Source organism: Larimichthys crocea, chromosome XVII (assembly GCF_000972845.2).
Source record: "Larimichthys crocea isolate SSNF chromosome XVII, L_crocea_2.0, whole genome shotgun sequence".
Taxonomy (NCBI): domain Eukaryota; kingdom Metazoa; phylum Chordata; class Actinopteri; family Sciaenidae; genus Larimichthys; species Larimichthys crocea.
Genome location: NC_040027.1, coordinates 16,510,807 through 16,538,749, shown reverse-complemented (window position 1 = coordinate 16,538,749; position 27,943 = coordinate 16,510,807). Strand labels below are relative to the sequence as shown.

Sequence of the window (27,943 nt, the reverse complement as noted above, 5' to 3'; positions counted from 1 at the left end):
TTTTTATTTTGCAGAAATGAATCTAAAGACTGTTTGTTCTGAGACTTTGGTCTTATATACACACTACTATTACTGGCCTATAGCTGAAAGCTGTTTATGATAAGTGGATCACAAGTGTACCAATATCCAGTAGTAATACCATACAAAATGAACTGAATATGGACTTGAATACAATTCTTTTTTTCTTTTCAACCTTTTTTTAAACAGTATGACTACAATCCAACACAAAAAAAAAGTCGACAATAACAATAAACATCAACTTCAAACAGTTAAAGAGTACAAAATGTTTTAAATATATTAAATGTTCTATTAGCAACAGCCTTGAGAAAATGTTAGCAAGACTTGACAGAGAGGCAGTATGTAATAACCGTTACTACTGTGTACAAAATTAATGAAGTGTCTGCTAGTGACATCTGGTGTACCTACGGCTGCTCTAATGTATTAAATGACTCAAAACGTATATTATTATTTCATGACTGAACTAAGTACTGAGACTAGATGAGACACAGATGTATCTTTACTGATGCTGAATCCATTAGCTGTGTGTTGTTGAACGGGAGAAGCAGTCTGACAGAAACATGCACAAACATACAAAAGTCCAGCATTTTATCCCAGTTATTAGCTTAGTTTCTGTTGTCTCCTGTCATATGTAGACACATACAGACAGAATAGTACATTTATCAAAGTGTTTGAGTCAGCAGAGATTCTCGTCTCGACTGTACAGTTCAGTGTACAGTGTCTCTCCAGTAGTGTCAGTACAGTATATCCCAAGCAACAGTGAAGATGTCGGATTTGAAGCAGAGCCATAGCCAAAGAAATGCTGAGTTCAACCCCGATCCAACTGTCATTTTTAAAAATTAAATTATGTTATTGTTGTCACATTTAAGCTTACAAACATTGCTAATATCCATATTTTTTAATGAATGAATGTGACTCCCCCAAAAAGCCCACAAAATTACTGAGGATGTGACCTCAGTGACCTCAGTGGTAGCTTTGGCCGTGATTTGCAACTATTTCAAAGTTGCCTCTTTTTCTAATAGCGATATCACAGATGAGATAAATATCATTTATGCTGTACCAGATGCTTTCATTCTTATTTTTGCTTGGCATCTAAAATAGGCTTACAAATCAATAAGCCAGATTTTGTTGTTTCCAAGCCCTGTTGTCCCTTTTCAGCCTCTTAAAGTCACCCAAACACCTCTTTACATGCAGTTCAGACACAGAGACAAATGCCTGAAGATAGTATAATTCTACTGTATTGGACTGTATTACTGAACATCATTAGAAAATGGAGAAAATAACTTAAAAGTACATATTATACTACAGTAACTCTACAAATGTTACAAACCTCAACAAATGTACATTTATGTGACAGGAGGATGGAATAATAAAAATAAAGATTGCCATCATAGCTAGATCAACACTAGAGTGAGGAGGCAGGTGAGCCAGCCAGTTGCCGGTCAGAGTTCAGACTTGGTCAGCTAGGAGGGGAGCATGGGCAGGAAATGAGTAGAGGGGTGTCTTCGTCGAGCCTTGTGACCTCGCCGTGGCTTCCCTCGCCCGTTCAGCGAAACAAACATCTGCCTGCCGCCGTGCTTCCAGCGGAGGGAAGCATACGTGTTGTAGCCGTTCTCCTCAATGCGCTCTTTGAACTTGCAGCTCGGGTTGTACTTCACCTGTGATCAGAGGGAGGAAGACAGAGAGGTTAAGGAGGTTATAACAGATGACTGTATGCTAAAGTCTGACTGCTTTACCTGCTGTGCTATACTAGGTCAACTTCCAAGAAGTGCACAAAGGAATGAAAGAGTTGGTTCACCAAATAGTCTTGCAGATAGTTTTAGGGTTTTGATACTTCCATGCTGTCAGCCCAATCCAGTTTATGTCAGTGGAATTTCGTTTGTGCCACTAAAAAAACATTGAACAGATACAAATAAAACCCCAAAAGCAATATGTCTTCTCCAGAAACAATATACTGGTTAATCGCAATAAACTACAGACCTCACAGTTGGGTTTTCATTGGGACCGATCGCTGAAAACTGATCACCGTCTGAAACTGATCACAGGTCTGTGAAATATCCTAAGTAACTGGGGCATTGTTACTGGAAAGAAATGTTCCTGTTGAGTTTTAGAGTATCGCTTTTTATTGATATCAGTGGCAAGTAAGAAGCTCAAATAAAAAACTCAACACAAAAGCTTATATTGAGAATAATTTTAGGAGTAGAGGTCACCCAATATGCTCAAAATCAACAAAGCTGTGAATAAAAAAATTAAATTTGAATCAATATTAACGCTAACATTGTATGAAAATCATTCTCTTTCTTTTCTGATCCACTTCTTAATTGAAGTCACAAGCTTTGTACACAGGTATGTTGTTCTGGGAAGGTAATCCAACAGTCAGCGAAGCCACTTTTCCATGGGTCGTTGCCACTTCTTATCAGTTTGTCAAAGAGTCTTGAAAGATATTGTAGTGACAAGAGGTTCTGCCGCATTCCCTTTTCCAGATGGTTATCGTGCAGCCATAATGAGGCCCTGTCTGTGATAACATCAGGATAGTGTGAGCCTGCCGTGATTCACCTGCCCTTTTTTTTTGTTATGTTACTATGGGAGGCATGGGTCTTCAGGTCTGTTTATGTCGTGTTTACTATGTGAGGCACTTGTCTTATCACTGCTGCTGACTGATTGCTTGTCCCTGATTTTTTTCCAAGATGTAAATACATGAGCTAGACACCATTCACCTACAGTCTGATGTGTGGCTGATCTTAACAAAGAGAGGTGATTACTTTTGAAAGCCTTCTGTGTGAAACAACAATTGGCAGATGGCACGCAAAGACATTTAAAAAAAGGAGCCCAGGTGGCTCTTCTTCATTGCCTGTTGGGTTTCTTTCCTCTTCTATCTATTTTGACAGTGCAACAAGCCTCAAACTCAAGCTGCAGGTATCATCAACCATGGCCCAGGTGTATAGCCATGATTGATTGCAACACTCTGACCTTTTCTGGACTTTCCAGCAGAAGATTCATGACATTTCCCTTCACTTCAGCAGAATCAAACATGTTTAGGTAGGCACTCATTTGGGACCCCTATACATATATACCTCCCCTACCCTCACCACCCTCCTCCCTTTCCCAGCCCTCCCATCTTGACCTCCAGGAACAATGTTGCCAGGTTGTATACGCACCGATCCAAAGAGCGTGCCTTTCTTGGACATAGCTAAATACAGCCCAGTGCTGACAGATTTGATGGCAACGACTCCCACACTGACAGATCGGATTTCCATCAGGCCTGGAAAATAAAAGAGGGAACAAGAGTCTGGGTTAGAAACATCTAGCTTTGGGAGTTTCCCCATCAAAAGCCACTCTATCATTAGCGATTAGTATACCAGACAGCCATATGCTCTGGGGAGAGACAAGAGAAAAAAAAACACGCACATACACAGGACATGCACAATGGCCTGAGAGAGCTCCCTTTGAGAAACCAGTCAGCTCAGAGCATTTAGGACAACGGGTTTGATCGTATCAGAAAAGGCGGAAATTTGTTATTGTTATTTTCTCATAGAATATTGCCTACGCACCCCGTTCTCAGACCACATCCTGAACACACACACACATACTGTGTCTGAGCCTGTACCACATCATTCTGCCTTGCCGCTTGCATCCATTCAAGCCTCCTGACTCCAGATGTGACACTCCATCCTGATGATGCCCGCTGTTGTTTACTGAGGGACATAAAACCCGTGTCTGCTTGCCACTTAAGGAGCCTCTCAAACTCACTTCATCACACGAAAAAGCTGGCAAGCTTGTGGGCTAATTGTTTCCTCTGGGCACTGATTGCAAACAAGTCCCATGTGGCTCACTCTTGATCTGGTTTTTGTCTGCATACAAAAATAAAGGCACACACCCATTGTCATGGCTACGACAGGGAGATGTTTTGGAGATGACCTGAGGGCTTATCGCGGACTCCTGAATAGGAGCTAATTGCTGGAGATGAAGCTCTCTTCGGGATGACATTTTTCTGGCTTTATTTGCCCACTTACACCTTCAAAAGCATCTTGATGTGGTCTGCTATCTGATGAAAGCACGGAATCTTCTTTTTACACCCCTGAAAACCAAGTCTGTGCAGAGAAAACATGCAATGTTGTTGCTCAAAGACTAGGCACTGGTGGATATTTGTGAAAAAAGGATTGTTGGCTTTGGACAGATGCTGTAAACATAGCACCAGATCAAGGTGCTGAAGGACAGGGTGACCCAAAGCTGGTAGGAAATGAAGTAGTCATAAAAGCAGCAGTGGGACACTGGCCACCCAACTGACCAACCCCCAGCTGCTTCGGTACAACCGCAAGTCTTGTACAGGGCAGTGGCTCTTTGCTTGAGCAGTCTTGCCGGTTAAATTCATCCAGGGATGAAAAATAAACGTTCACACCAGGGGTTTCGCAGGTGCTACTCCCCCTGCACCACAGTTTTTTCTACTTATTTATTTGTGCAAATCTAGATTTTGTTTGGAAAGAACGGTTAAGCTGAATCTGGCGCAAAGGCTCGACTTAATATGTTTTTGGATTAAATGATGAGTTACATATTTGTTTTAGACGAGGCTTTAAAGGATTGATTCACATTTTTTTCAAGCTCTCCAAATTAAACAACAAAATACTATGTTTGTCCATGCCTCCTTCCACATCACATAGAAGCATTTTCTGATCTGATGCCCCTATCAACAGGATTTTGTCAGTGCCGTCAGCCATTAGTGAGAATAAATCAGTTTTATTATGTTTGGTTAAGTTGAGGGACAAACATGACTTGGTTAGGTTTAGGGAAAGATCATGGTTTGAGTCTTAGTTAAGGTTACAGAAACATTGTGGTTTGGGTTAAAATGACTACTTTGCTAAGGTTACGGGAGCTTCTTCCTCATGGTTACAATAAGAAACACTTGGTTAAAGGTCGGAAACGATTATGGTCTCGCTTTCAAAAAAAGAAAACATGTTGACCGTCAGTTGGAAACAGGAAACGAACATCGATTTCCCATGTGACGAACTGATGCGACTCATCCACACTGACCTCCTCCCTACGCTGACTTTGTTTGTAACTTTCCTTTGTACCCGTCATAACTCCTCTGGCCACTAGAGGGCTTGGGAAGACGGTCTCAAAGATTCAGATGCATACGTTCATTGAAAGAGAATTGGTTTGTTGTTATTGTCTATACTCGTCTTCAAGAGATGTGCGGACTTGAACTTGTGGAGGGACAGCAAGAATAAGAGGGACTTTGGTACCAAAGTAAATTTAGTAGATATAGTTGATCTGCCTAACTCCTACTGCTGAAGGCTGTCAATCCCTACTACTACTATCCCTACCTTACTGGATCCCTCTAAGAAAAGATGTCTTTGATGCCCATATGGACAGGAGCATACAGTGACCGAGAACTGTTTCAATGTACATATGGACATGTTTAAAATCTTCTGACAACTTTTATTGCCTGTGTCTAAAATTCCACAGATGATACCACCATCATACATGTCAATCTAACGTTCTGGTTACACAAAGTGTGCTACTAACTGACTAACAGGACTGCTGCTAAGATCATCAGACTACCGTTGCTGGTTTCAAAGAGCACATCTGAAAGGCTCTAAAACTTAAAAAACATACATCTGCTGCCCCCATCACTCCAAACACGCAACTTTTTTTTTTCTTCTCAGCTCTGAACATCACCAGCCATGCTTACCAAGTGAGGTCATCTACTTTAGGCACGGACACAAAGAAGTACAAAGGGTAAAAAGGAGGACAGAAAAGACGAAGAAAGGTAAACAAACACAAACTCCTGTTGAGTGTCTTTCTTCTCTGACAGGGCCGTGTAAATGAAGCCCTCTCTCTGCCCGCCACAGCTGCAGGGAAGGAGGGCGCGCCTCAGTCGAGTCCATCCAGGTATCAGCCCAGCTGCACCCCCATCATTCCTGCACAGCCTCTGATCCTCCGAGGAAACATTAACACTTTGATGGCGGCCTCCTCTTTACGAGCTGTGTTTACAAACACCGGGTGTGCTACGGTGGCACCTGGAGCGTGCAAGGGACTCATAAGCAATTAGCTGGGGCCCGACTGGTGATTGGAGTGCTGCAAGGATTTATGGGGGATTAGTCCAGGCCAATGAAAACCGCTGGTGCCTGAAAGTGGTGCCAGCAGTAATAGCCATTATTTGCTGGTTTGAGTTCCAGGCACAGTAGGTGAGTTGGAAGGATGTTTGTCACTTCTGAGACATTGCAAGAAGTTTGGCGTGAACAGCAGAAAAAATGTTTTTAAAGGTAAATATTAAACTCTCTAGTTCTAGGAAATATACTTAAATAAACTAAAGTCTGATATTATGGTTGTTAATGCATCATTATGTGAAGCAATTCTCTACAGCACGGCACATTTTCTCTCCTCCGGACTCATACCCTTCAGGTCATTTCATTCATACATGCTGGTGTAGCAGCCAGCACACACAAAAGACCTGAGGACATGAAATGGGGATTTCACATTGTCTAGAGGAATCACTTGGGCTCTGGATGCTTGACCACACATCTATAAAGACCAGTTAGATCCATATAACTCACAGTCCCCCCCTTTGAAAAGTCACTCCATTGTGTTCAAAGCCTGAGAAATCAGAGTGAGGTATTTCAAGCTATTAGAGGGTTTTCCTAACTGCTGAAATCCAAAGGTCACATTACTGGAAAGAAGGCCGTATGCTGAGTTCAGCCTGCGCAGCGCTTGTTGACAGAAACGGTTACATTTATTATAAAAGTCTTTGTCTCTGTCCAGAGGAAAATTATTTATTGTGTCAAAATTGGATAATCATGACTTTTTAGCTCTGAACAAAGAGGCCCAGTCTCAGAATATAAATAATAATTTGTAATCCAGTGTAGGGAAAAATCCAAATGTTTTAATAAACCCTACTTTTTAGATAAAAGACATTTCATCTACACAAAAAAGCATAAATATCTAGTTTGCTCTAATAGTTTGTTCTAGTGTAAACATTGACTATTTTTGGATAGAGTGAAATTTTGAAAACGTGAATCATTTTTTATTAAAGAAATGTTTCAAACCTTTTGAACAATATCACAATTAGAAAGAAGAGGAACAAATAATGGAGACAAATTAGCTCTTTGTTCCTGAGTTGCATTGGAAACCGAAGGTCACTCTTGCTCCGTGTTCTGCTGAGCAAGTATCAACTGATGGCCCTATTGAGCTCGTGAAAAAGGCACTTTTGGCTTCCCACTTGCAATTGGCAAGATCTCTTAACCTTTGACATGTTTTGGCTGGGACTGTCAATAAGCTCAAGCTGCCATTACAAGCAAATCCCGCACTATACATGTCTAGTCAACTGTGGACTTGCCATTTATTTCTCCTCTATGGGATTTTTAAAAGCATAGAAAAAGTCTTTTACCCATCCTTTTTTTTTTTTTTTTTTTTTTTTTTACTCTTTCTTTTCTTTCCGTCCCCCATTTTTTGGACGTTAGCCCATCGTCAGATCATTCAAGCCTTTTCTGACTTTGAAAAAAAAAAAAAAAAAAAAAAGGCAGAAAGGAAAGAGAGAGACACTCTCACGGGGTTCCCTTTTGTCAGACTCATGGTATGGGGGAGGAGGAGGAGGGAGCGAGTACAGGGTGAAGGTGCTGGTTATAAGATGGGGGTTTCGCTGGTGGGGGCAGGCGCTTCCAATTGCCGCCCCCCTCCCCTCCCCTCCCAAATAAGTCTTTGTTACTCACCTGAGAGGTGAAGAGCTAGACAAGATCTTATTAATGACCAAGCGTTTTGTATGGGGCTCTACAAAGTGTGGCAAAATGGTTCCTTTCATCACAAATTTAAAGCAGAAAAGAGTGAAAGACTGAGCAAAGAGAGAGTGAGAAAAAGAGATTTTTCTGCTCCTTTCCTCCTGTCTTCTTTTTGTTCCTTTTCCCAGGTCTTTAATTTCTTGGGTTGCCCCCTTGAGCAGCCCTCCATGGCTCAGTGCTCGACCAGAGCAGAGCCTGGGAATCTTGGAGTTCCCGCTGTGCTCCTGCTCTTGATTGACATACCTTTTCAATTATTTCACAGTTTGCTTGCTTTTTAAACGAAGAGGGCCCTGTTGTTTTTTTCCTTCTGCCCTCCTTTTCAAAACACAAGCTTTTCATGTCGGGTCTGGGCTGCCGGGCCTAATGGCTGTGACCAGCACCTTTGATCTGCCATGACCCCCTCGAAAGGTCTGGTACTGGGCGAAGCAGCCGCCTGTGTGTATCAGCACAGACAAAGGCTGCATCACTCACTATTGCTTTAAACACCTTGAGAGATTACCATGAGAACAAGCGCTCTAGTGGAGGCCATCACAGGTGGTGTGATATGGAAACTTGGACATTAACCCTTGAATGTACAGTAAAATACCAACCAAATGATTAACACAGAATTTGTATAATCTGGACACAATTTATGTCTTCGCCAAAAAACAATTATATTCAATCTAATTTATGCAGCTTTGGTTTGTGGACACCATTGCACAATGTGAAGAACCAAGATAGATGTTATGCTCCAAAGACGAAAAATTAAAATCGCAGCTTTTCTCATGGATGCCTTTTGCAAGTGACCGCAAGCTAACTTGCCGTTCATTTGATCTACGTTCAAATATGGTTTGATAAACTAGTCAACATGTTGCTTGGAGGTTTCTTTGCACTGATGCAGAATTTCAAAAAAATGTTTCATCTGACTCTTGCTCAACTAAAAAAACCTCTATCACAGATGTCCTCCATGTTTCTTTCTGTGTCCCACTAAAAGCCCCCAGAATGCTTCAAACAAAGTGCTGGTCTGATCTTCTAACCCCTTTCTGATGTTGGAATTGGGGGAGGTAGAGGGCTGCATCCAACTTTTTTGAGACAGACAAACTGATAATTAGACCCAATTTATGCAGCGTTTGGCCAGGTGTGTGGAGGTGTTTGGCAGCATGAACATCTTTAACTCTCTCTGACCAATCCTTTGTCAATATATCAACGTAGCTCAACACAGCTGTTGTCATTTATCTGGACTTATGTTGTCTTTTGACATTGCCACAATCATATAATAACTAAAGAGGAGGATGAAGAGAGAAGAAGAGATAAAGCAGTTTTTCCTCTTGTGCTGGCCTCTTTCTTCCTTCTTCACACGACTACTTTCACGACTGTCTAACACCGTGACTGCATATGAGGAGAGACTGTTCAAAAGTGTATCCCAATTAGTGCAATTCATTGTGTCGAGTCTACAATGAAATGCAAACGAAACAGAGTTCTTGGAGAGAGATTGTGGTGGCAGTGGGATGCAGCCAGCGGGAGACTATGATGGCAGGGTTTTTTTATCCACTTGTACTAGTTTGTTTACTGAGGGCCTACGTACATGTACGTAAGACAGATTCATAACAAATTTAAAGTTTGATATTAGCACAAATTTATGGCAAAATCCAGAAATTTTAGTAGTCATATGAATCTGCTATTAAAAAGAGATTTATTTCATTTCATAAAAATAAAATTAACTAGATACATCTGCAGTCAAAGACAGAAAAGAAACACAAGCAATGAGTGAACACTGCCCTTTCATTTAATAGTCCATAAAGCATAACTACAACATTGAATTGGGGCAGAGGGCATTCTTTATGACTGATCAAATCCAAGTCAAGTGGTGTGTCAGCACAAGAAACACTGCTTCTGTGTCAGTTTCTCAAGGAAGCACTCAGGGAGAGTGATCAGTGTTCTGCCTTGACTTTCATTTCATGCTCTGTCTGAAAGATCTACTTCAAAAATGTCCCAGTGAGTTTAAACATGGACTAATGCTATGAAATGTCAAAATAACTTGCATGCATATGATGTGAAAAATCCAAACACTTCATATTGATTGGTTGCTGACAGATGAAGCTCATCAGGAGGCTCATATACTGGCAGCCTGACAGTTATCAATAAACAGTAAGCTGGGATACTGGGTCAGTGATGATCTCATTGCAGTGAGTGGCTGATATGAAAGCTGATCTTCAGTTTGCTGCTGCAGAGACGGAAGTATGACTTACAGGGAACAAGGTGTGCTGGACTTGCAGTTACTGTATATTCCACTCCCTTACAAACATGTTTTGTTGTGAAGGTAAATTCAGTCAGTTAAACTACAGCAGCCTTCTTTTACTTGTAGAGCTTTAGAAAGGTTCATCATTGTGACTGTAGCACCACTTCAGAGCAAAGGTTAGGAGTTCTATGTTTTCAGAGGACATGTAAATAGCCTGTCTGCATCTTTAGCTGCATATCTTTCTCATCATAACCTGCCTTGTTATGGCAGGGCAGGTCACTGAAACAGCTCTGATCAATCCCACACAGACTCCAGATTATCTGAGGATGGAGACACTCAAACTTGGTCCAAACCTTGATGAACTATACTTCAGAGCACGACTGAGTATTTCTCCTGTTAAATTATACTTTATCAAACAAACTTCTGACCCCCTAGGACAAAACCACCATGCGCACACAGCCCCTGATTAACAGATGGTGTGGTCCCCAGTGGCTATTTCCATTGTTTCCACTGGGGGGTTGGTATGAGTTGCTGGCGAAACCTTCTCCAGTTGAACAATATAATGCTCGCTACGGCACCTTTGGGCTCTTTCTACCAGCATGCAATGGGTGCACTGGGTTGCATTTCTTCTCCTGCAGCCTTTGACATTTACTTGAGTTGGGTCATCGCCAGGATGATAGTGTAACAGTGTTTCTCTAACATGGTGGTTGGCAGTGTGCTTTTTATGCATTTCAAAACAGCAACAGCAATGTTGGACAGAGACGTGGTGTTTTAGTATAAACCTTTATTTTTTCCCTTTTTGCTACTGAATGACAATACATTCAAAATCTGAACAATGTCCACAAAATCTTAAAAGCACTCATCAAAAGGGAAAAAATAAGCAAGAGTTAGGGTTAAAGTGCAGCTAATGGGTTAGTTTCAGTGCAACAAATCACAGCAATGATGTTGCTAAAACCACGTAAGAAACTTAAGATTTCCACACTAAAGAACATGAATCATCACTGAGTCAAAAGTCACGTGGCACTGCTCTACAGGCGGAAACTTCTGAGCATGGACTACTTATGGCCACACCCCAGCGAGTGATGTCAGGGCAGGTGTTTTACATCTGCTTTTAAAGGCAAACACACCTGCTTTGACATGACTGATTGGAGTGCCACAATGATTTTCTGCCCCCTATCTTAAGTAACATTATGGACGAGGTCTTCCTTGATTGTGCTCCGTCATTTCTGAGCATGCCAACGTGATTACTAAGGACAATTTATAAGCAGTTACATATTCTTTCTACGTCTTCTCTCTAATTTGAATGTCACAGGCGTGTTTTTTAGAGCTGTTATGCCAAAGCTTGGAGCAATTCAAGTATTACTGCAATTCAGTTTTACCTGTGGTTGTTGCATTTCCAATGAAAGCACACAAAAAAAACTTTTTTCTTTTCTTTTTTATTTCCCACTACAGCTATGAAGCCCAGTCCAGTTTTTGTTCAACTTTCCCACTACAGCTATGAAGCCCAGTCCAGTTTTTGTTCAACTTTTAGGTTTCATTTTAAACATACTTAACATTATTTTATGCTCTTCATTCTGAGGTTTCTGAGGTCCTAAAAAACATCATTTTGGTTAAAGTTGAGGGTTTGCTCAGGATTTCCCCTTTCATCAATATAAAAAACACCCTGGGTGAGTCACCGTCCATAATGTTTCATACACATAGTGATGAAATGATGACATTTATTTTTTCTTTGAATAAGTGTGATCAGACTCAAAATACATATGATGCAATGCCCTCATTCGTTTAATGGACCAACCAGTTCTGAGCAGCAATAAAAGAAAATTATAGTCTCTTTTAACAGGAGCTGTGACTCTGAGAGCTCCACTGTTCCAGCAGAGGATTTGTACTTCGGTTTGTGCGTTTGTGAGTGGCTCTGTGTTGCAGAGTGGAGCAGCTGTCGGTCTACATGCAGCACCTCCCTCCCGTCTTGCAAACTGTACCTGTCTTTCTCTCCTTCCTCCTGTCTCCCATCTGCTGGTTTGCTTTTCACTGCCCCTCACTTCTCCTCTGTCGTACCTCTTTAGTCTCTCTGTCTGGTTCTCTGCCTGCCTGGGTCACCCCTCCTCCCCCTTCCCTACACCGGCCTGTCTGCACCGGGTCTCCGGACATGCATCATACCTATTAACTCTCACATGACTGCAATGATTTATTCATCCCTTACTGACAGCTATGTGATTTGTCTGCTCCGAGTCGGGGTGGTCTGATCACAGACACACGCAATTAGAAAAAATGAAAGACTGAGATACACAGAAGATAGCCTTACGTAACAAATCTCAGGTTTATGTGACTTTGTTCTCGCTTTTGTGACGGAAACACAATTAAAAATGAAATAAGAAGGATAAGAAACTCTAAAAAATCACTAAGTTACTCAGTAATAAAACAAAGTGAGCTTCCCTCACACTGATCATCAACCACATGTTAGTCAAAGCAGCACGTTCAAGCCACCACGCCAAGTTACTTGGCCCTGAGATCTAATTCTGTTCTTCAAATGAGCTCAGACTGTCTGGGAGTCTGAACAGTGTTTCTCTTGCCTAATTTAGCACTGAATTCCTGGACAGTTAGGAATCCTTCAACTCAACTCATGTTTGATTTGATCAAACAAAATTTTAAACGTACATAATTAAAGTAACAGCAAAGGAAATAAGAAACAGGACTATTTTTTTACGCCCGCCTTTTTATTTTTTAGACACTTGAACTTTCACAGATCTAAACATGCTGTCACTCTCTAAATCATTCTATACACACTGTGTGCATGCGTGCTCTCACTTAAATGAGACTGTGTACATTGTCCCCTATACCTTTATGGAAGTAGGGCACGGGAAGACTAGTTTGCATGTGCGTGTATTTCTGTGAGTGCATTCTCTTGCATGTGGCCCACCCCATCCAAAAAAAACAAGGACGATGGATAGAAAGAACAGGAAGAAAGAAGAGAAAAGACTGGCAGAGGGCTGGTCTTCCCTGCCCACATATCACTTGCTGTTCCCACATTCCATTAAAATCTCCAGAGGGATGACAGCAAAAAGATGAGACCGATAAGATTATTTTTTCTCCTGTCCTTTTAATCTCAGTCCATATTCAATGACCTGTGCCTTTTGTTCAGCAATGTTGTTATCATTATTATTCCTACTACTACTATTATTATTATCACGCCACTGGGCCTCTCATACAAAAAGTTTCATTCTTAAGTGGCACGTACACATTTTACATAATGTTATGCCTGTTTGATACTGCATGTCCATGACTGTATCGTCCCCTTGACCGAAGTCATGGGCTGCTTCGCTTTGGCAAAATGTTTTTGACGCCAACTTCAAGTCCAACTATTCCTTCTTTATTTATGCTCCTCTTGCAGCCCTGCAGTATTGGGGGGTATTAATGTCCTCTATTATTAAATCAGTAGATGTCATCAATGGAGAACTACCATAGGCCAAATTACAAAAGAAATCTGGAAACAATTTGAAGTGCACTCTCCCAAAGTTGTGTGCAGGCTGGTCTTCGGCCCATTCCCCCTGCCTGCCAGACTGAGCCACTGAGGGAGGTGTAAAGCAGAGACAATCTACTTCTCTACAAGCCCGGGCCCAGTTTTTTTGAGCCTGTGAACAAGCCACACGGTGGTGATCTGCTGAAAGCTGACTCCCCGCACTCCCTCGGCCCCAGCCCCGGCCACAAGGGGTGACATTTTCTCACACACAATCCAGAGGCTGGTCCTCTTTCAGGACTAGCACTCGGCCCTGTTACCCCCACCTTTTCATACGGTGCTGCTGGGAGAAGTACTCCAGGGATTAGCCCAGCCAGGTCTTTCAAAGGCCATTAGAGCAAATTACAGGTATCCTGTTACCAGTGCGCTGGGACAGGCCAGGTGAGGGGCGCAGAGGCCAGGCAGGAGAGCAGGGGTCAGCTTGGGACAAAAAGACAAGGCCACCCTGGGCCCCACTCTATCGGAGTGTCTCCCTGGCTCCACAAACTGGTAGGCCTGCATCTATGAATGGCTCACTTGATGGGACCTCAGAGACATTGTCTCACCACCGTAACTTTAGCCTTTTTTTCTTGGTACACCCTCCCACCAACCCACTAACCCCCACAGCTCACTCTCCCCACCCTGGTTTTCTTGTCTTTCGATTGATGTGGGCATGACTTTACCCAGATAAATGATCACATAGAACAAGTATAAAACATGAGCAAAATTCAATAAAATATGACAGAGGGCTGTGTCACATCGACCGTGATATTGCGAGCATAAGTGCTGCAAATGCTCAGTCATGTCCTCGCTACACTATCAGTATCCCACAAAAAGCCTCGCCTTGGGCCAAAGATTAAATTTGAATTACATTAACCATTTCTACTTACCTAAATTTAAATTGTAATGGCAACCACATAACCATTAATGTGCGTTCTGTCAATGTATCAGTATGCCGCAGACATCATGAGACTGATGCTCTTGATAACGTTGTGGAGATGGCCACAGGGAGTTCCGCATCCTGCCATTTTCTCTAGACCTCTCTCTCTCTCTCACACACACACACACACTCGCCCGCACACATATGCCTCTTAGCAACTTGTGCCGGGCCACCCTCATACAAACACACACACACACTCATGCCTCACCCAATCCCAACCGGTGGATGACAATCTAGCGGAGGAGTTGCGGAAGTGTTTCATTAGCCAATTACCGCTGCCAGATAAAGCCCGCATTCCCACAGTCCGCAAGGCCGGGGGTCAAATGTGACCAATTACCCTCCATCTCCTCGCAAGACAGATTAGTCTGTCAGATTTATCCCTAGACAGGCTGACCCAATGCTCAAGAATCACCATCTACATCTGGATATGTCTGAGAGGCAGTTGTATGTATGTCTAAACTATCTCACTAACAAGCCCTAAAAGTACAAAGAGAAGAGTTTAGTGAAAAGTTTGACAGGTCAGTGATTTTGGAAGAAGATGAATCTCTTCTACCACACAGCGTGTGAAAATCAAACAGTGATTAGTGTGCCTGCATGTCCTGTCATCATGCACTCCATGGTAGTTATACCATTGAACACTAACTTCCTTGGACATGCTAAGCCGTGGTCGTATGCAATGCAACATCAATCAGTTAATTAGGGACCTCCAGGATGCTGAATCAGAGGGCGAAGACCCTCTGCTGATCAAGCCCCAAATTTACATGCATGGTGGGGGTAAGCCAGCCAGAAAAGGTAACACTAGAGGACAACCTGGGGGGTTGGGTGAGAGGTGGGGTAGAGGGCTGGTTTAGTGAGGTTGAGGGATAGCAGAGGTGAAAAAGGTTAACGAAGCCCATGGTGTGCTCGTCTGAGCCTGTGTGGTACTGAGAGGCCACAGTCTTACCTACCATGAGGCCTTTTCTTTAATCAAGGAGGGCAGACTGCCTCCAAATCATGCATCACATCCGTAACAAGCGAACAGCAAGCTATCAAAGGCTTCACAGATAGTTGCGAACAGATCTGCCCGAGGAGAGCTTTGTGACTCACAGCTTCTGCAGTTTCCTGCTCTTTGGTACTGTGGGAGGGACGGCCGGGATGCCGGGATCCACATCAAACTGAGGTCATTCCCCTGTGCCACTAAATTGCAGTAAGCTGGTGTCTTGCATCTGTGGCTGGTTTGGGTGGCTGTCCAGACCAGACTCAGCCACCATGAGTGGAAACATAATCAGGAGAAAACAAAGGGCTTGTTTACAGTTTCCTACCTTCGTCACATCGTCGCTGGACTCTCAATACAAAACTGTTCATGTATTTACAGAAGAGCATCCGCATCTGATCCAAACCTGCATTTCCTGTCAGTTTTAAACACAGCAAATCCCTGCCTACAATGGCAAGTACTCTTGTAGTTGCAGAAGATATTAAAACCCTTTGGTGACAAGTGTGACTGTGTGTAAGCTGGCAATACACTTAAAATAAAATCTAATTTTGTGTGTTTGCATATTTAGCTATTGTTCCAACAGCCCATTACTCCCAAACCCCAATGGTCAGAAAAATGTCTCATTCGATGGCCCGTATCCTGAAAATAAATGCCCATTGCTCCGAAAATATAATCTCCCTGCAGTTGTTTCTGTAGTTCAGTGACTGTCAGCCCTGTCCATGGTGCTGAATCAACTCGGGTTTGGCCCTATCTACTATCTATTTGGCCTTACACCAAATCACATTTCAAGAGATTTTACTGCTGCAGACAAATTTTCGATATCAGTCATCAGTCATATCAAAGTACATGTGGACTGGCGTGCATATTACCTGCTTTGGTGTGACATCTGGTTGGTGTTTTCAAAGTTCTGGGCCTTTGGTGTTTTTTTTCCTTTTTCTAGGCTGTTGCACAAATTGGCTTTCCGTTCAATGAGACATTTTTCTGACTATTGGGTTTCTGGAACAATAAGCTGTCCTGTTAACTTCACAGGCTAGCTAGCTGACTTTGTCAAAAAATCTGTGCTCATCCTGCGCTCATACCAAATCCAAGTTATTGTAATTAAGAGTTTTCTAATTGTAAATAGTGTTCATGTCAACCTCCAATTGGTAATCATGGGGATTTTATGGAAGTCTTGACATCCTGTCACCATGAGGATCTCAGCTCAGGCTTGAGACTGAGAAAGCATGCTTTACAAATTGGTGGTGTGAGTATTGCAAGAAGTTGATATTTAGGAAACAGGTCCAGCCTAAGAGAAAACAGAATCTAGTTGCATTTTAGGAACTTGACCCATACTAGGAACTAAAACTTGTTTCTTGGCCTCTGCTGCTGATTTTCACCATTCTTTTTTTAATCTGTCTCTTCTGGGTTCCCAAATTTTATATAACTGCATTGCTAAATTGCTGGACAACTACTTAACTCTCACACAACATCACATCACCCTTTGGCTATTGTGTGACAGATCAGTTATGGTGCAACTGTAGTTGTAGTTCTATGTTAAAACAGAAGTCTGAAAACCCATCAGATCCGAGGAACTTCGAGAATACTGCCAACTATGAGTGTGTGCATGTGTGGCTCAGGTGTGCAGCCAGGTTCCAGTGAATGAGCACCAGGACACAGAATATTCTCTCTGGCCTGAGCCTGCCCCATATTTACATTATTAAAATGAGACGGGCATACAGGGAGGTGACAGAAGGCACAAGAGTGAAATCAGGGCCCTGTCAGAGCTGTCACTTGCTCCACTGGCCAAAGGGCCCTGACCCCAATCCTATCCACTGCAGGGGAGGAGAGGGAGAAATGGAGACGGCCGGAGAGAGAGAGAGAGATGGTGATAGATAGAAAGTGGTAGACAAATAAGAAGAAAAAGAAACAACACAATGGTAGCGAAAGATATGTGTAAATAAATATATATAGGAAGAGAAATGGGTATGGAAGCAGCTTTTTTACGTGTGCAAAGACAACCTCATGTTTTACATGCATTTGAACATTTTCTACTCAGTTATGGATGACTAGAAAATTGTCTACTACAACTGAAACCTTTTCTTTCAAAGACATTAAAAAAATCAGTACAAAGAGGGGAATGTCATAAATGTCTATGATGTTACAGCCATTTTCTTATTTTCAGAGAAACTAAAATAGCAAGATCATAGTAACTGTTCACCAAGAAGGAAGAAACAAAGATCCATACAGGCATGATCTGATGTATTGTGTGGACTGCACAGTCCTGGTTCATCTATATTACTGCAATGCCTTGTACCAACTTCCATGTTCTAATGAGGAGCATTGACTTCCAGACGGGAAAAACACCCTTGTGCACACAAGCTTGCACATGTTAGCGTGCGTGCAAACACACACACACACACGTGTGCGTCTGAATTGAGTGCAAGGTAGGGTCTGGTTCATATTAGCCATTAGGGAAAGGAAACGCACATCTTTTTCAGTTTAGGGTCCACTTCATGCTCCTGCAATGGCACAAGTATAAACACAGGCACATGCATTCTAAACGTACACACACACTCAAACAGTCCTGACACGATACTCACATCCTGCTCGTATTCGTTTAGAGAAATGGCCTCAGAGATAAAAAGCAGGTATGAGTGGATGTGTGTAATGGAGTTCAGAGAAGACGCTGTATGGTCTCAACCTGCTGGTATGCACAGACCTTGCTGTTTTTAGCCTTTCACATTTGCATTAATTATCCTTCTTTCAGGAAATGCATTTGCAACACGGTTATTCAGTCCAGACAGGGACTTCTATGTTTCGGTCTTCAAAGCACAACAGCTTTAGGGCAGTGTTTGTTAACCTAATGGAATAAAATATCACCGATTATTTGTTTGCTTTCATAAAATTAATCTTAATCCAAGACAAATCAAAATATAACTTGTGTGAGTTTTAAATCTAAGATTTTCAGTTTAAGGTCCAAAATGAGATCAGGGTACCCGTTCCCACCAAATCAGTCCATATGGTCTGCATTTCTATGTTGTGACCCATGTAGTCTCCATGTAATATGCATGGTGGATATTCAGATATGCATCACCTGAACTCTACTTTATGGACTACAACTGGAATGCATTCTAGTCTCACATCAGGAATTTAAGACTGCAATTTTAAAAAAATTGCAATTTTGATAATGACCATCATTGAACTGCTCTGAACTGCCAATTCTTAGTGCTTATATTCTGCTTACAACAGTAGAACAAATCGAGAAATAACATTATTTCTAAATAATAATAATAATAATAATAATAATAATAATAATAATAATAATAATAAAATATTCATGCTCTCATACTGTCTCATACTTTATTATCCAAGCTAGCGGCACAGCTCTAGGGATGGCAACGCTGGTTTGTTGGTTCTCCACTTTGTTCCAGACAGAATTATCTTAAAAACAACTTGATGGATTGTCACTAAAGTTTGTACAGACATTCATGATCCCCAAAGGATACACCCTGCAGACTTTGGTGAAATGCATCGCCATTTTGTATACATATTCATAGTGACCAGAGGATAAATCTACTGACTGAGTGCCACCGTTGCAATTTCTTCTCACATGTCACGCATACATTGGACCACACCCATAGTTTATGCCATAGGCGACAGTAGTTCCTCATAGAATGCATATTGGTCCATAGTGACATTACTTGAACATGAAGGCGTAGCTTGAAGCCTGACAACATTAATATTCAGGTGATTTTGTGAGAACAGCTGTCTCACAAGGCTATCATATTCCCCAGAGGATTGATCCTAATGATCATGGTGATTCTCTGACTTTTCTTGTAGCACCATCTGTTCAAAAACAAAAGTTTAGTTTTCTTTACAATGAGCATTACAACCTCACAGAACAGTTGACTCTTATTCTTGTTAAAAAGCGTCAAATAATCTGAATTCATGATGCAGGGTTTGCACGATAAGAAGCGTTGAATCAGAGTAGTTAATTATCGTAAATATGTAATTTCCAGATATGATTCTCATTTCTCCACAGATGTGTCATAGGTAAACAGATTCCCAGTCTATTACACATAGCCAGGAGCTGTAAACTAGATTTTTATTACCGGATTGCCTAACAGCAAGTCAATATTTAGACACACAGATTGATGTGCAGGTTGTATGCTCTCTTTGTGTGTGTGAGAGAGTTGTTTGTGGCTGACAAAGATTAAAGTCTATTTAAAGTCCACTGAGATCCCGTGTGCTCGTATAGTTTCACATGAAAAAAAGGGTGGGGAGCCTGAGATCTACCTGAACTTCACCTGCAAGAAAGACCGAGATGCCTGATGTTACTTACTTATTGCTTTCTTAAAGATCTGGACCAAATCCTACTGGGAGAGATATCTGACTTTAGGGCAACAGGTGCATTACATTCCTACTATTATTGCTTCCTAGTCCCAGGCTCCTTGTGATTTTAAGTTAAATTTGAACACCTTTAAACTCCTGTAGCTTTAGCCAGTCAGCCGTAGCTGTATTTAGGGATGCCAAGTTGTTTCTTTTTTTCCTCTCTGCAGCAGGGGTTCTCTTTCAGCTTCTTTATTCGTGGGCCAGTGGTTAAACGCCTTCCAAGACATGATGTCTGGCTCAGTTCGAGCAGGGAGGTGAGAGGCTTTATTGGAAGGGTCAAAACAAAACCATTAATCTGTCTTGGTTTATCTAAGGCTGAGGCAAGACCTGTCTCCCCTGACTCAATGAAATGATTACGTCAATACGTGTATGTGTGTGTGTGTGTAGGGTCCGAGATGTGAGTGGCAGCTGCTCCTTGGTGAGAATTTCCTTTGGCGAATGATTTCAAACATGTGGTGCTGCATGAGTAAGGCTAGCTGGCCGAATGTTCCCAACTGATCTAATTAATAGTCATTTTACACCTTTCACAAAAAAAAAGCACACAGTAATAACAGTGCTAATGTGTTCTCATTGAGGAAAAGGCCAAAGTCTTCAGCCCTGTTTTAAAAACTTACTGCCTGGCTGTGACCATGTTCAATTATTGCACTGCCATGCTGTAATTAATTGTGGCTCATTACAATGATGTAGAAAACACCTAAATCATTGAGGGAGTCACTTTTGGATGGCAGCAGATGTCAGTCTGCTCATGAAGAAAAAGATGGAAAATAGAAGCAAGTATAATGGTTATTTTTTCTGGCTCAAAGAATATTTAAAGAGTCAAACCTCAGTCTTGCTCTATTACACTCTTTAATCGTTTTCTGGTCCACACAAATTGATATACTGAATTTGTGTGTTCGGTGTCATTCTCTACTTTAAAGAAACGTTCAGAACATCAGTGCATCTTATATCAATGGCTTTAAGATCTAAGTAGCTGGTTGCTGGCACTATGAAGTCTTCTCTTTTGTTCCCTTCACACACACAGGATGTTCAGAGCTGTGGGATGCTATAACGGAATTGGCTGCTGGAGCCAAAGTCAGACTCTATAAACCTGCTGATGAACCCAGTAAATCCCAGAGAGGAACCGCGGCCAGACTGCTAAAGGTTGTTAGCTACTAATTGCTACATTTCGAGAATCCATTCATGATATCAATCCTTGGTGGCAGAAACCAGGGATGCTCAGCTAATTAGGGTGACACTGACACTCTTGTCCCTCAATATTCCCAGGACAGTGATAGTGTCTGTGTGTGTGTGTGTGTGTAGGTGTGTGTTTGAGAGAGAGATTTAACATGCATGCGTGTGCCAGTGATGTTTTATTTAGCTTTTGGTCTCTTAAGAACAAGAACAGCTGGCATAGGGTAGATTTTCATTCGTATCCCACAGGCTGAGGCCATGCACTGTCCTTACTGGGGGGGCGGATAATAAATGCATGATTCGTGGGATTGTACCCTCCTGTTGGCATCCAAAATGTCCACGAATCCCTCTCAGTTGAGACGACCCAGAGGAAACCTTACAAAATGCCTAATGAGCAACGGGAAACGCTCCAGCACTCCTCTAGCCTTTAATTTCCACCTCAATACTGAGCAGAGCACGCCCCAGCCCTTCTCCTAGCCTCATTAACATGTGTATTCTCCCAATTCAAAACACCAAAGCACTTCCTTCGGCCAGGTGCTTCCCTCTTTAGCCCCTCCAGCCTCGGTGCTGTTGATCCAGTCACACGTCCCCGTCTGAGCTCTACCAGAATTAATGGTGAGTCATGGTGCGGATTGTAGGATGGCCAGGACGGAATAAACTTTCTTACAGCACAGAACAGACATTTTGTAATGTCTGTCACTTTGGCTGTTCATTAGTTATTTCTTGAGATATATTAATCACTAAATTTAAACAGGCTGCACTGAGTAAATTAGTTCATAAGTAGAGATACATCTTTACCAAACATTCACACCCAACACCTGCAACGTGGATTTGTTTTTACTGACAACTAACTAACTAACTAACTAACTAACTAACTAACTAACTAACTAACTAACTAACTAACTAACTAACTAACTAACTAACTAACAAGATCAACAACAGTCAACAACAGTCAATTAGGTTAGCATGATCAGGTATTTCATTGAAAACTTTTAACATGTACATTTCTCTATGAGTGGATAAATAACAAAATAATAAATTGCGAATTGCATTTTTGGAAAGTTTCTAGTTCCGACTAGTAACTCCTTATTGACACATCCAGCAGTTAGAGAGCCACATTATCATTCATTTGGAGTTGCTGGCCACCTGATATTTCTTCTTCTTTAGAAATATTTCCCTTTAGCTGCTAAAATCTCCATTATAATATATGAGCATTTAGTGGACTATGAATTAAAAGTGACAAAAGAGCTACATCTGTGGCCAAAACAATGCTGAAATAGTGCCTGCAGCTAAACAGTGAATTGAAACTTTAAAAAAATAAAAATATTATTATTATTATTAGAAAACAATCAATCACATCATCCATAAATTTGCAAATTAAAGTATAATTTTTCTAATTCTATATATATCATTTTATCATAATTTCATCTGTGCTGTCTAACCAGTCAAACCGTGGATTTAGGCATCTGTCTGAAGCATTCGTCTTTCCCCCATTTTCAAATTCAAGTCAGTCTCTCCTTGGCGAGTGACAGTTTCCCCTGTCTAAAACAAGTTTGAATAATTTCCACAACATATTTTAGTAGGGTGGAAGATTTTCTTCCCATGGGTTACATCCAAGTCAAATACATTCATGAACTAGGAAAACTCTCACATCAAACAGCAAGATGTTGCACACCAAGGGAAATTTGGTAAATACAACACACCCTGGCTGTGAGAGTTGCACGGCTGTAGAGGCAGAATGGCCGCAGTGACTTGTGCGATTATGGCGAAGTGACCTTATTTCCTAAGGGTGAATGGGCTGTCACTACCTGGAGGCTGCACAAACGTTTGATGCCTTCAGCCACACACACCCAAAATTTAACAGTCCATCCTTTAAAATGGGATGAAAAAAAACAAGAAACATAACATTAAAATATATGCGGTGCGGCATGCCAAAAAAACACCTAAGAATTTGTAAAACAAAAACAGAAAGACAGAAATTTTCTTTCCTGTGCTCTACTCTCTGTTCCATACTACTCTACTTAACTTTATGATTTGCTGTTGCAATTGATCATGATGGTTGCTGGGTGTGCCCACACAGATGTTGTGTCGTCTAATTAGCAGGCTATGACCGATGACCCAGGACAGGATATGATGCGTACCTGCCTCTGGAGCTTTTGTAAACACTTGGGTGTGTTTTTCCCCTCAATCCTTCGCTTGCTTTGCCATAGGTCAAAAGAAAAACATGCTGGGGCCTTCCCCTTTGGTCCCTTAAAGTACTGTACTTTGTCTCGTCTTGCGGCTATTTCAAAAAGTTATTTTTACAAAGACTGATGATCAAATGGATTATAATCTAACACGCTCTAAATATAGAGCGTGTTAGATTATAAAGCTACAGTCACATAATAGATCATTTATCTTACTGATATCTATCTCTCTGGTTTGGTTAACAAATGCAGTAAAGGTTCCGGTAAGCTGCAACAATATACGATATGTGATATATGATAACAAACTTCAGGAACAGATACCTGAAACTTTATGTGTGTGTGTGTTTGAGTGTATGTTTGTGTATGTTTCCACATGTGTGCTCACAAGACAGGACTTTTTTTTTTTAAAACACTTTGGAGATGGAACTGATACTCACTCTGTCTGTCCTGTCAGTTGCTGATGAACATTCTGAATTTCATCAGTCAAGGCATTTAATCTCTCGTGTCCGTTAATAGCGTCTAGTAGGGCATTTTAAAGACTCTTGAACACTATTCATGCATGTCATGCTAATACCTAATTCCTCATGACGTGAAACACACGACTGATAGATAAAAACCATGTGTGTGTTTTGCATTTCTTCATCTTTGTCCAGCTCTGTCATCCTTTCAACCCTCCATCTCTCCAAGCCAGTCTTTCTCCTTCTCGCCTCTTCCCTCAGCTGTTCCATACCCCTGCTCCACTGGGATTGATACAATATTTTCCAACCTCAATTAGTGGAGAGCCTGTTGACTAATTCCAACTGTTTTTGCACCTGAGAGGGAGTTGGGAGTTGGGGCTGGAAAAACTGAGTGGGGTGGAGGTGAGGGCCGGGGCCTGGGTGTAGCAGGCAGAGCTGTCGGGGCAATATAGCTGTGTCGACAAGAGTGTAAGGGCAACACAGAGGACAGAGGAGGGGTCGGCCAGACTGCTGGGTAGGATTTGTGAAAGCTACATGCAGGCTTGGGACAGCCCTGAGCTCAGCTTCTATACATTAAGCTGTGCAGAGCAGTGCTGTATCCTACTGAAAACAATGGAATAATGTGTAAATTATGATACAGACTGTGTCTCCAACATTGTGTGTATGTATGTATTTTTGCAAGCGTTCAAACACGTCTGCATGATTACGTTTACATCAGATAGAAAAAGATATTTCAAAAGTATTAATAATAAAATCCTAAAAAGAAACGTGCCCTCTTTCCTGTATGCTGACTCCAGACTCCAGTATCATTGTCACTGCTCTCGTCATTAAATATGTACAACTTCCTGCCTGTCCTGCCGCCCTAATCTATAGCATGGTCACTGTAGTATCAGTATCAAGAAACTGTGGGGCTCAGGAGGCTTCAAGTCTGATTGATAGCAGTAACGGTAGCCTCACACAGAAACAGAGTGAGACCTCAAAAAGGGCCTTAAACTAGATCTGTCCCATTGTGAAGCGCAACCACAGACTGACCACAAGGTCTACATGACCGCTGGTCTGGCACTGTGCTCGGCTCAGGGTGCAGGTACACACCCTCGCTCTGTGTGAGCGCAGAAGGAATCGTTCTTTCCACCAAAGGAAATGAGTGGATGATGGCTAAAGTGTATGAGGACATTACTTTTAAGGGGACTGCACTTTTTCATTGAGAGCTACTGCAACCACCTAAGCATTAATGACATGACTATGGCAAGAAAAAACATGAACTTCACGATCCACAGGCATAACTTTTGCTACTTTCCAAAGACTTGAACACTAATTCAAACTCTTTAGTGTTGCCAAATTGGTATTGCTACCTCTCTTCCAGCATGAACTCTGAAGTTTTAAATTCATGCATAGTTTGGGAGTTGTATTTTATTATGGTAGCTGACATATATTACCACTAATGTGAGAGAATAATGTCCCAACTTGGATAAGCCCACGGGTCCAAATTTAACACAGTAATAATTCATCTCAACTTGAATTTCTACCAGTGTGTGTGGTTTTAAAAGATTCTGCCAGGTGACTAATCCCGACAGGTTAACAAATGTCATCCAGTCTGCCGCTTGGAGCTTATTGAAACAGTGGCAGCAGACAGACCGGCCTATTAGCTGGACACAGCAGCTGTTCCTGCCCCCAGTAGCCGTATGGAAAAACTCTGACTCACCCACTTGTGTAAAAAGGCATTAACGACCAAATACATAAATATTACCGTCAAAGGCATAAATGTCTCTAAGGGATATCCAGTCAGTCAGTCAGCCAGTGACTAATGGAGAAGGAGGTCAGATCATGACCGGTCGGCTCATCTGACCTGGTCAAGCATCTGAAAGACAGCCATTGATAGATGCGCTGAAGAGGCACGGCTGCACTATGAAGAACCTCTTCTCAGGTGTCCCTAAACCACAGATTAGGTACGGACTACAGGACAACAGAATCACCTATCTTAGTCTGTCTGTAGCTGCATGTTGAAAACAGTGATCATGTTAGGAAGTGTTGTCCAGTCTGATCTGGTGCTAAGAGGCAGGAGAGCCACAATCATGGGAGACTCTAAAGAGGGTTTTACAGCTGTGTGCATGATTGCCAGAAAAATATGATGACCAGGAAATTAGTCAGCAAAGAAAGTCCAAATACCAACGCAGGTTGCATGATGCCAAGCATGGCTTTAAGGTTAAGCTTGTCTTCAGCACTTTAAATCTGATTGAAACTCCAGCGTTATAACTTAAAACACACAAATGTGTGTTTGCATTCGTTGGAGGAATGTGTTTCTGTGTACACCTGCTACTTACAATTGATGCACTCTCATCACAGTTTTGACAAGTTAATCCCCAGTGAAACTGAAGCTTTTTTATCCAAGCCCAGTTTGCATCGCCAACTGATGCTCAATGTCTCTCCTCAAGTCAGCTTTCCTGTCCCGGGCTGTCCCATGAGGACCATAAATCCACATTAGGACTCCTTACCTAGCAACGTACTTCTCATGCTCTAAACAAAACACAAATAGCTCAGCAGCGATAGAATCACAGGATATCCCTATGGACCGCTATAAAAGTGAAGAGATAAGAAAGTCCAGCAATAAAAAGAAAAAGTGAGAACGTCACAGGGCATCTTGACACACAAAACTTAGATGAACTCTGGTTGCACCAGCTACTTACTGTCTGCGTAGTTTTTCCGCCGAGTGCCGTCCACCTTGCCTGTTTTATCAATGCAGAGGAAGAACTTGTTGGCAGAATAAAGTCGCCGTAGTCGGACGTCGCCCTCTAGGTGATTGTAACTGCGAGTGTGCCTTTCCAACGTCCATGAACAGTTGATGCCACTCGCAAGCACCTGAAGGGGTTCATGCCCTACCCCAGGAGGACATGCCCCTGTGGCAGTGCCAGCGGTGACCAGGAGCAGGGTGAAGCATGCCAGGCAAAGGGAGGCTGCACTGGGCAGAGGGAGAGGTCGCCCAGCGGAGGCTGCAGTAGTGGTGGTGCCAAGGCCAGGTTCAGGACAGAGATGAGCTACGGACGGCGTCCATCTGCACATGGTGGGTCAGACTCCCAAGGTGCACCTTGTGCAAGCTGTAGGCATGCTGATGATCTGGAGATGTCCCAGTGGAGGGATGACAAGAGGGTGGGAGTCCTGATGTGAGGAGGGAGGGAAATGGCACTCACAGCAGATCCTCTGGATGTGACAGATGGTCAATCTCCGCTTTGGGCTGACAGCAGGCCTTCCTACAGCAACAAGCTTGTCAAAGTTTCTCCAGTTGTCATCTTCAGTCTTGTTTCCAACTCTATTTACCAGATCCTTTAATGAAGTGTTGTAATATTAAGAATCCACCTTTAAAAGTTCCTCTTTAGTGTCGCTTCTTGTTTCTCTGTTTGTTCTCCTCGTTGGACTGAGGTCTTCTTTCCCGAACAACAGATAAAGTCCTGGGATGTATGAGGATGCGCATGTGTGTGTGTGTGTGTTTGTCTGTTTGTGTGTGTGTGTATATGTGTGTTATTTGTGAGTGAGTGAGTGTGTGTGTGTGTGTGTGTGTGTGCACCTTGCGATGCTCTACTCTTTCCAGCTGAATAGGAACAAGGTGCCTGTCTGAGCTGCTGACCCGTGGCTGAGAGGGAGTTGAATGAGGGTTGGTGACTGACTCTGTGCGTGTGTGTATGTGTGAGTGTGTGTGATACTGAGAGAGGAAGAGAGAGGGAGTGAGCAAGAGAGGGAGTGTGGGAGGGAGAGAGCCGGTGTGTGTTTGCAACAGAGAGAGAGAGAGAGAGAGAGAGAGAGAGAGAGAGAGAGAGAGTGTGTCTGTATGTGTCAGAGTGAGCGGCAGTCAGCGAGTGTGTGTCAGCTAGCACGGGGCAGTGAAGCAGTAAGTGAACGGGCTCACGCTCTGCTGTGTGCAGTCAGTCAGTCAGTCAGTCAGTCAGTCCTCTCTTCTGTGGAGGCACCGGCTGAGTTGTCTTGCATTTTATCCTGGGCAGGGCCTGCATCTAGGGGGGGGTTGAAAGGAGAGGGGTGTGGGGTGGGGCCACCACACTCATTCATAACCATTTCAAACAAATGAGAAGCCTGCATCAAGCACCGTCCCTTTTCTATTCCCCTCTCAGAAAAGTTTATTCTGTGAGAAACAAGTCATTTGCTTTTCACCTAAGGATTTTATTATCCTCTTTTCTTTTTTTGTTCTTTGTCTTTTTGGTCACAGACACCTGGAAAGACTTACATCCCCTTCCTATCCCATGACCTCTACTGTCTCCCCTTAATGTGAACGGTAAAGCATTTTGTAACACGGTCAAATCAGCTCCATTACTGTCCAGCCAACCAGTTAGGAGTCCG

The 27,943-nt window shown here is 42.4% G+C and overlaps 1 protein-coding gene across 1 annotated transcript; it reads right to left on the bottom strand.

Moving 5' to 3' along the window:
* Positions 1–194: 194 nt before the first annotated feature.
* fgf22 (fibroblast growth factor 22) lies at positions 195–27,115 on the bottom strand. Its single transcript, XM_010730622.3, has 3 exons — positions 26,284–27,115; positions 3,177–3,280; positions 195–1,676 (listed from the first exon to the last, which is right to left on the bottom strand). The coding sequence occupies exons 1-3, from the start codon at positions 26,654–26,656 to the stop codon at positions 1,482–1,484; spliced, it is 672 nt and encodes a 223-aa protein (XP_010728924.1). The 5' UTR covers positions 26,657–27,115; the 3' UTR covers positions 195–1,481.
* Between the last annotated feature and the right edge of the window lie 828 nt (positions 27,116–27,943).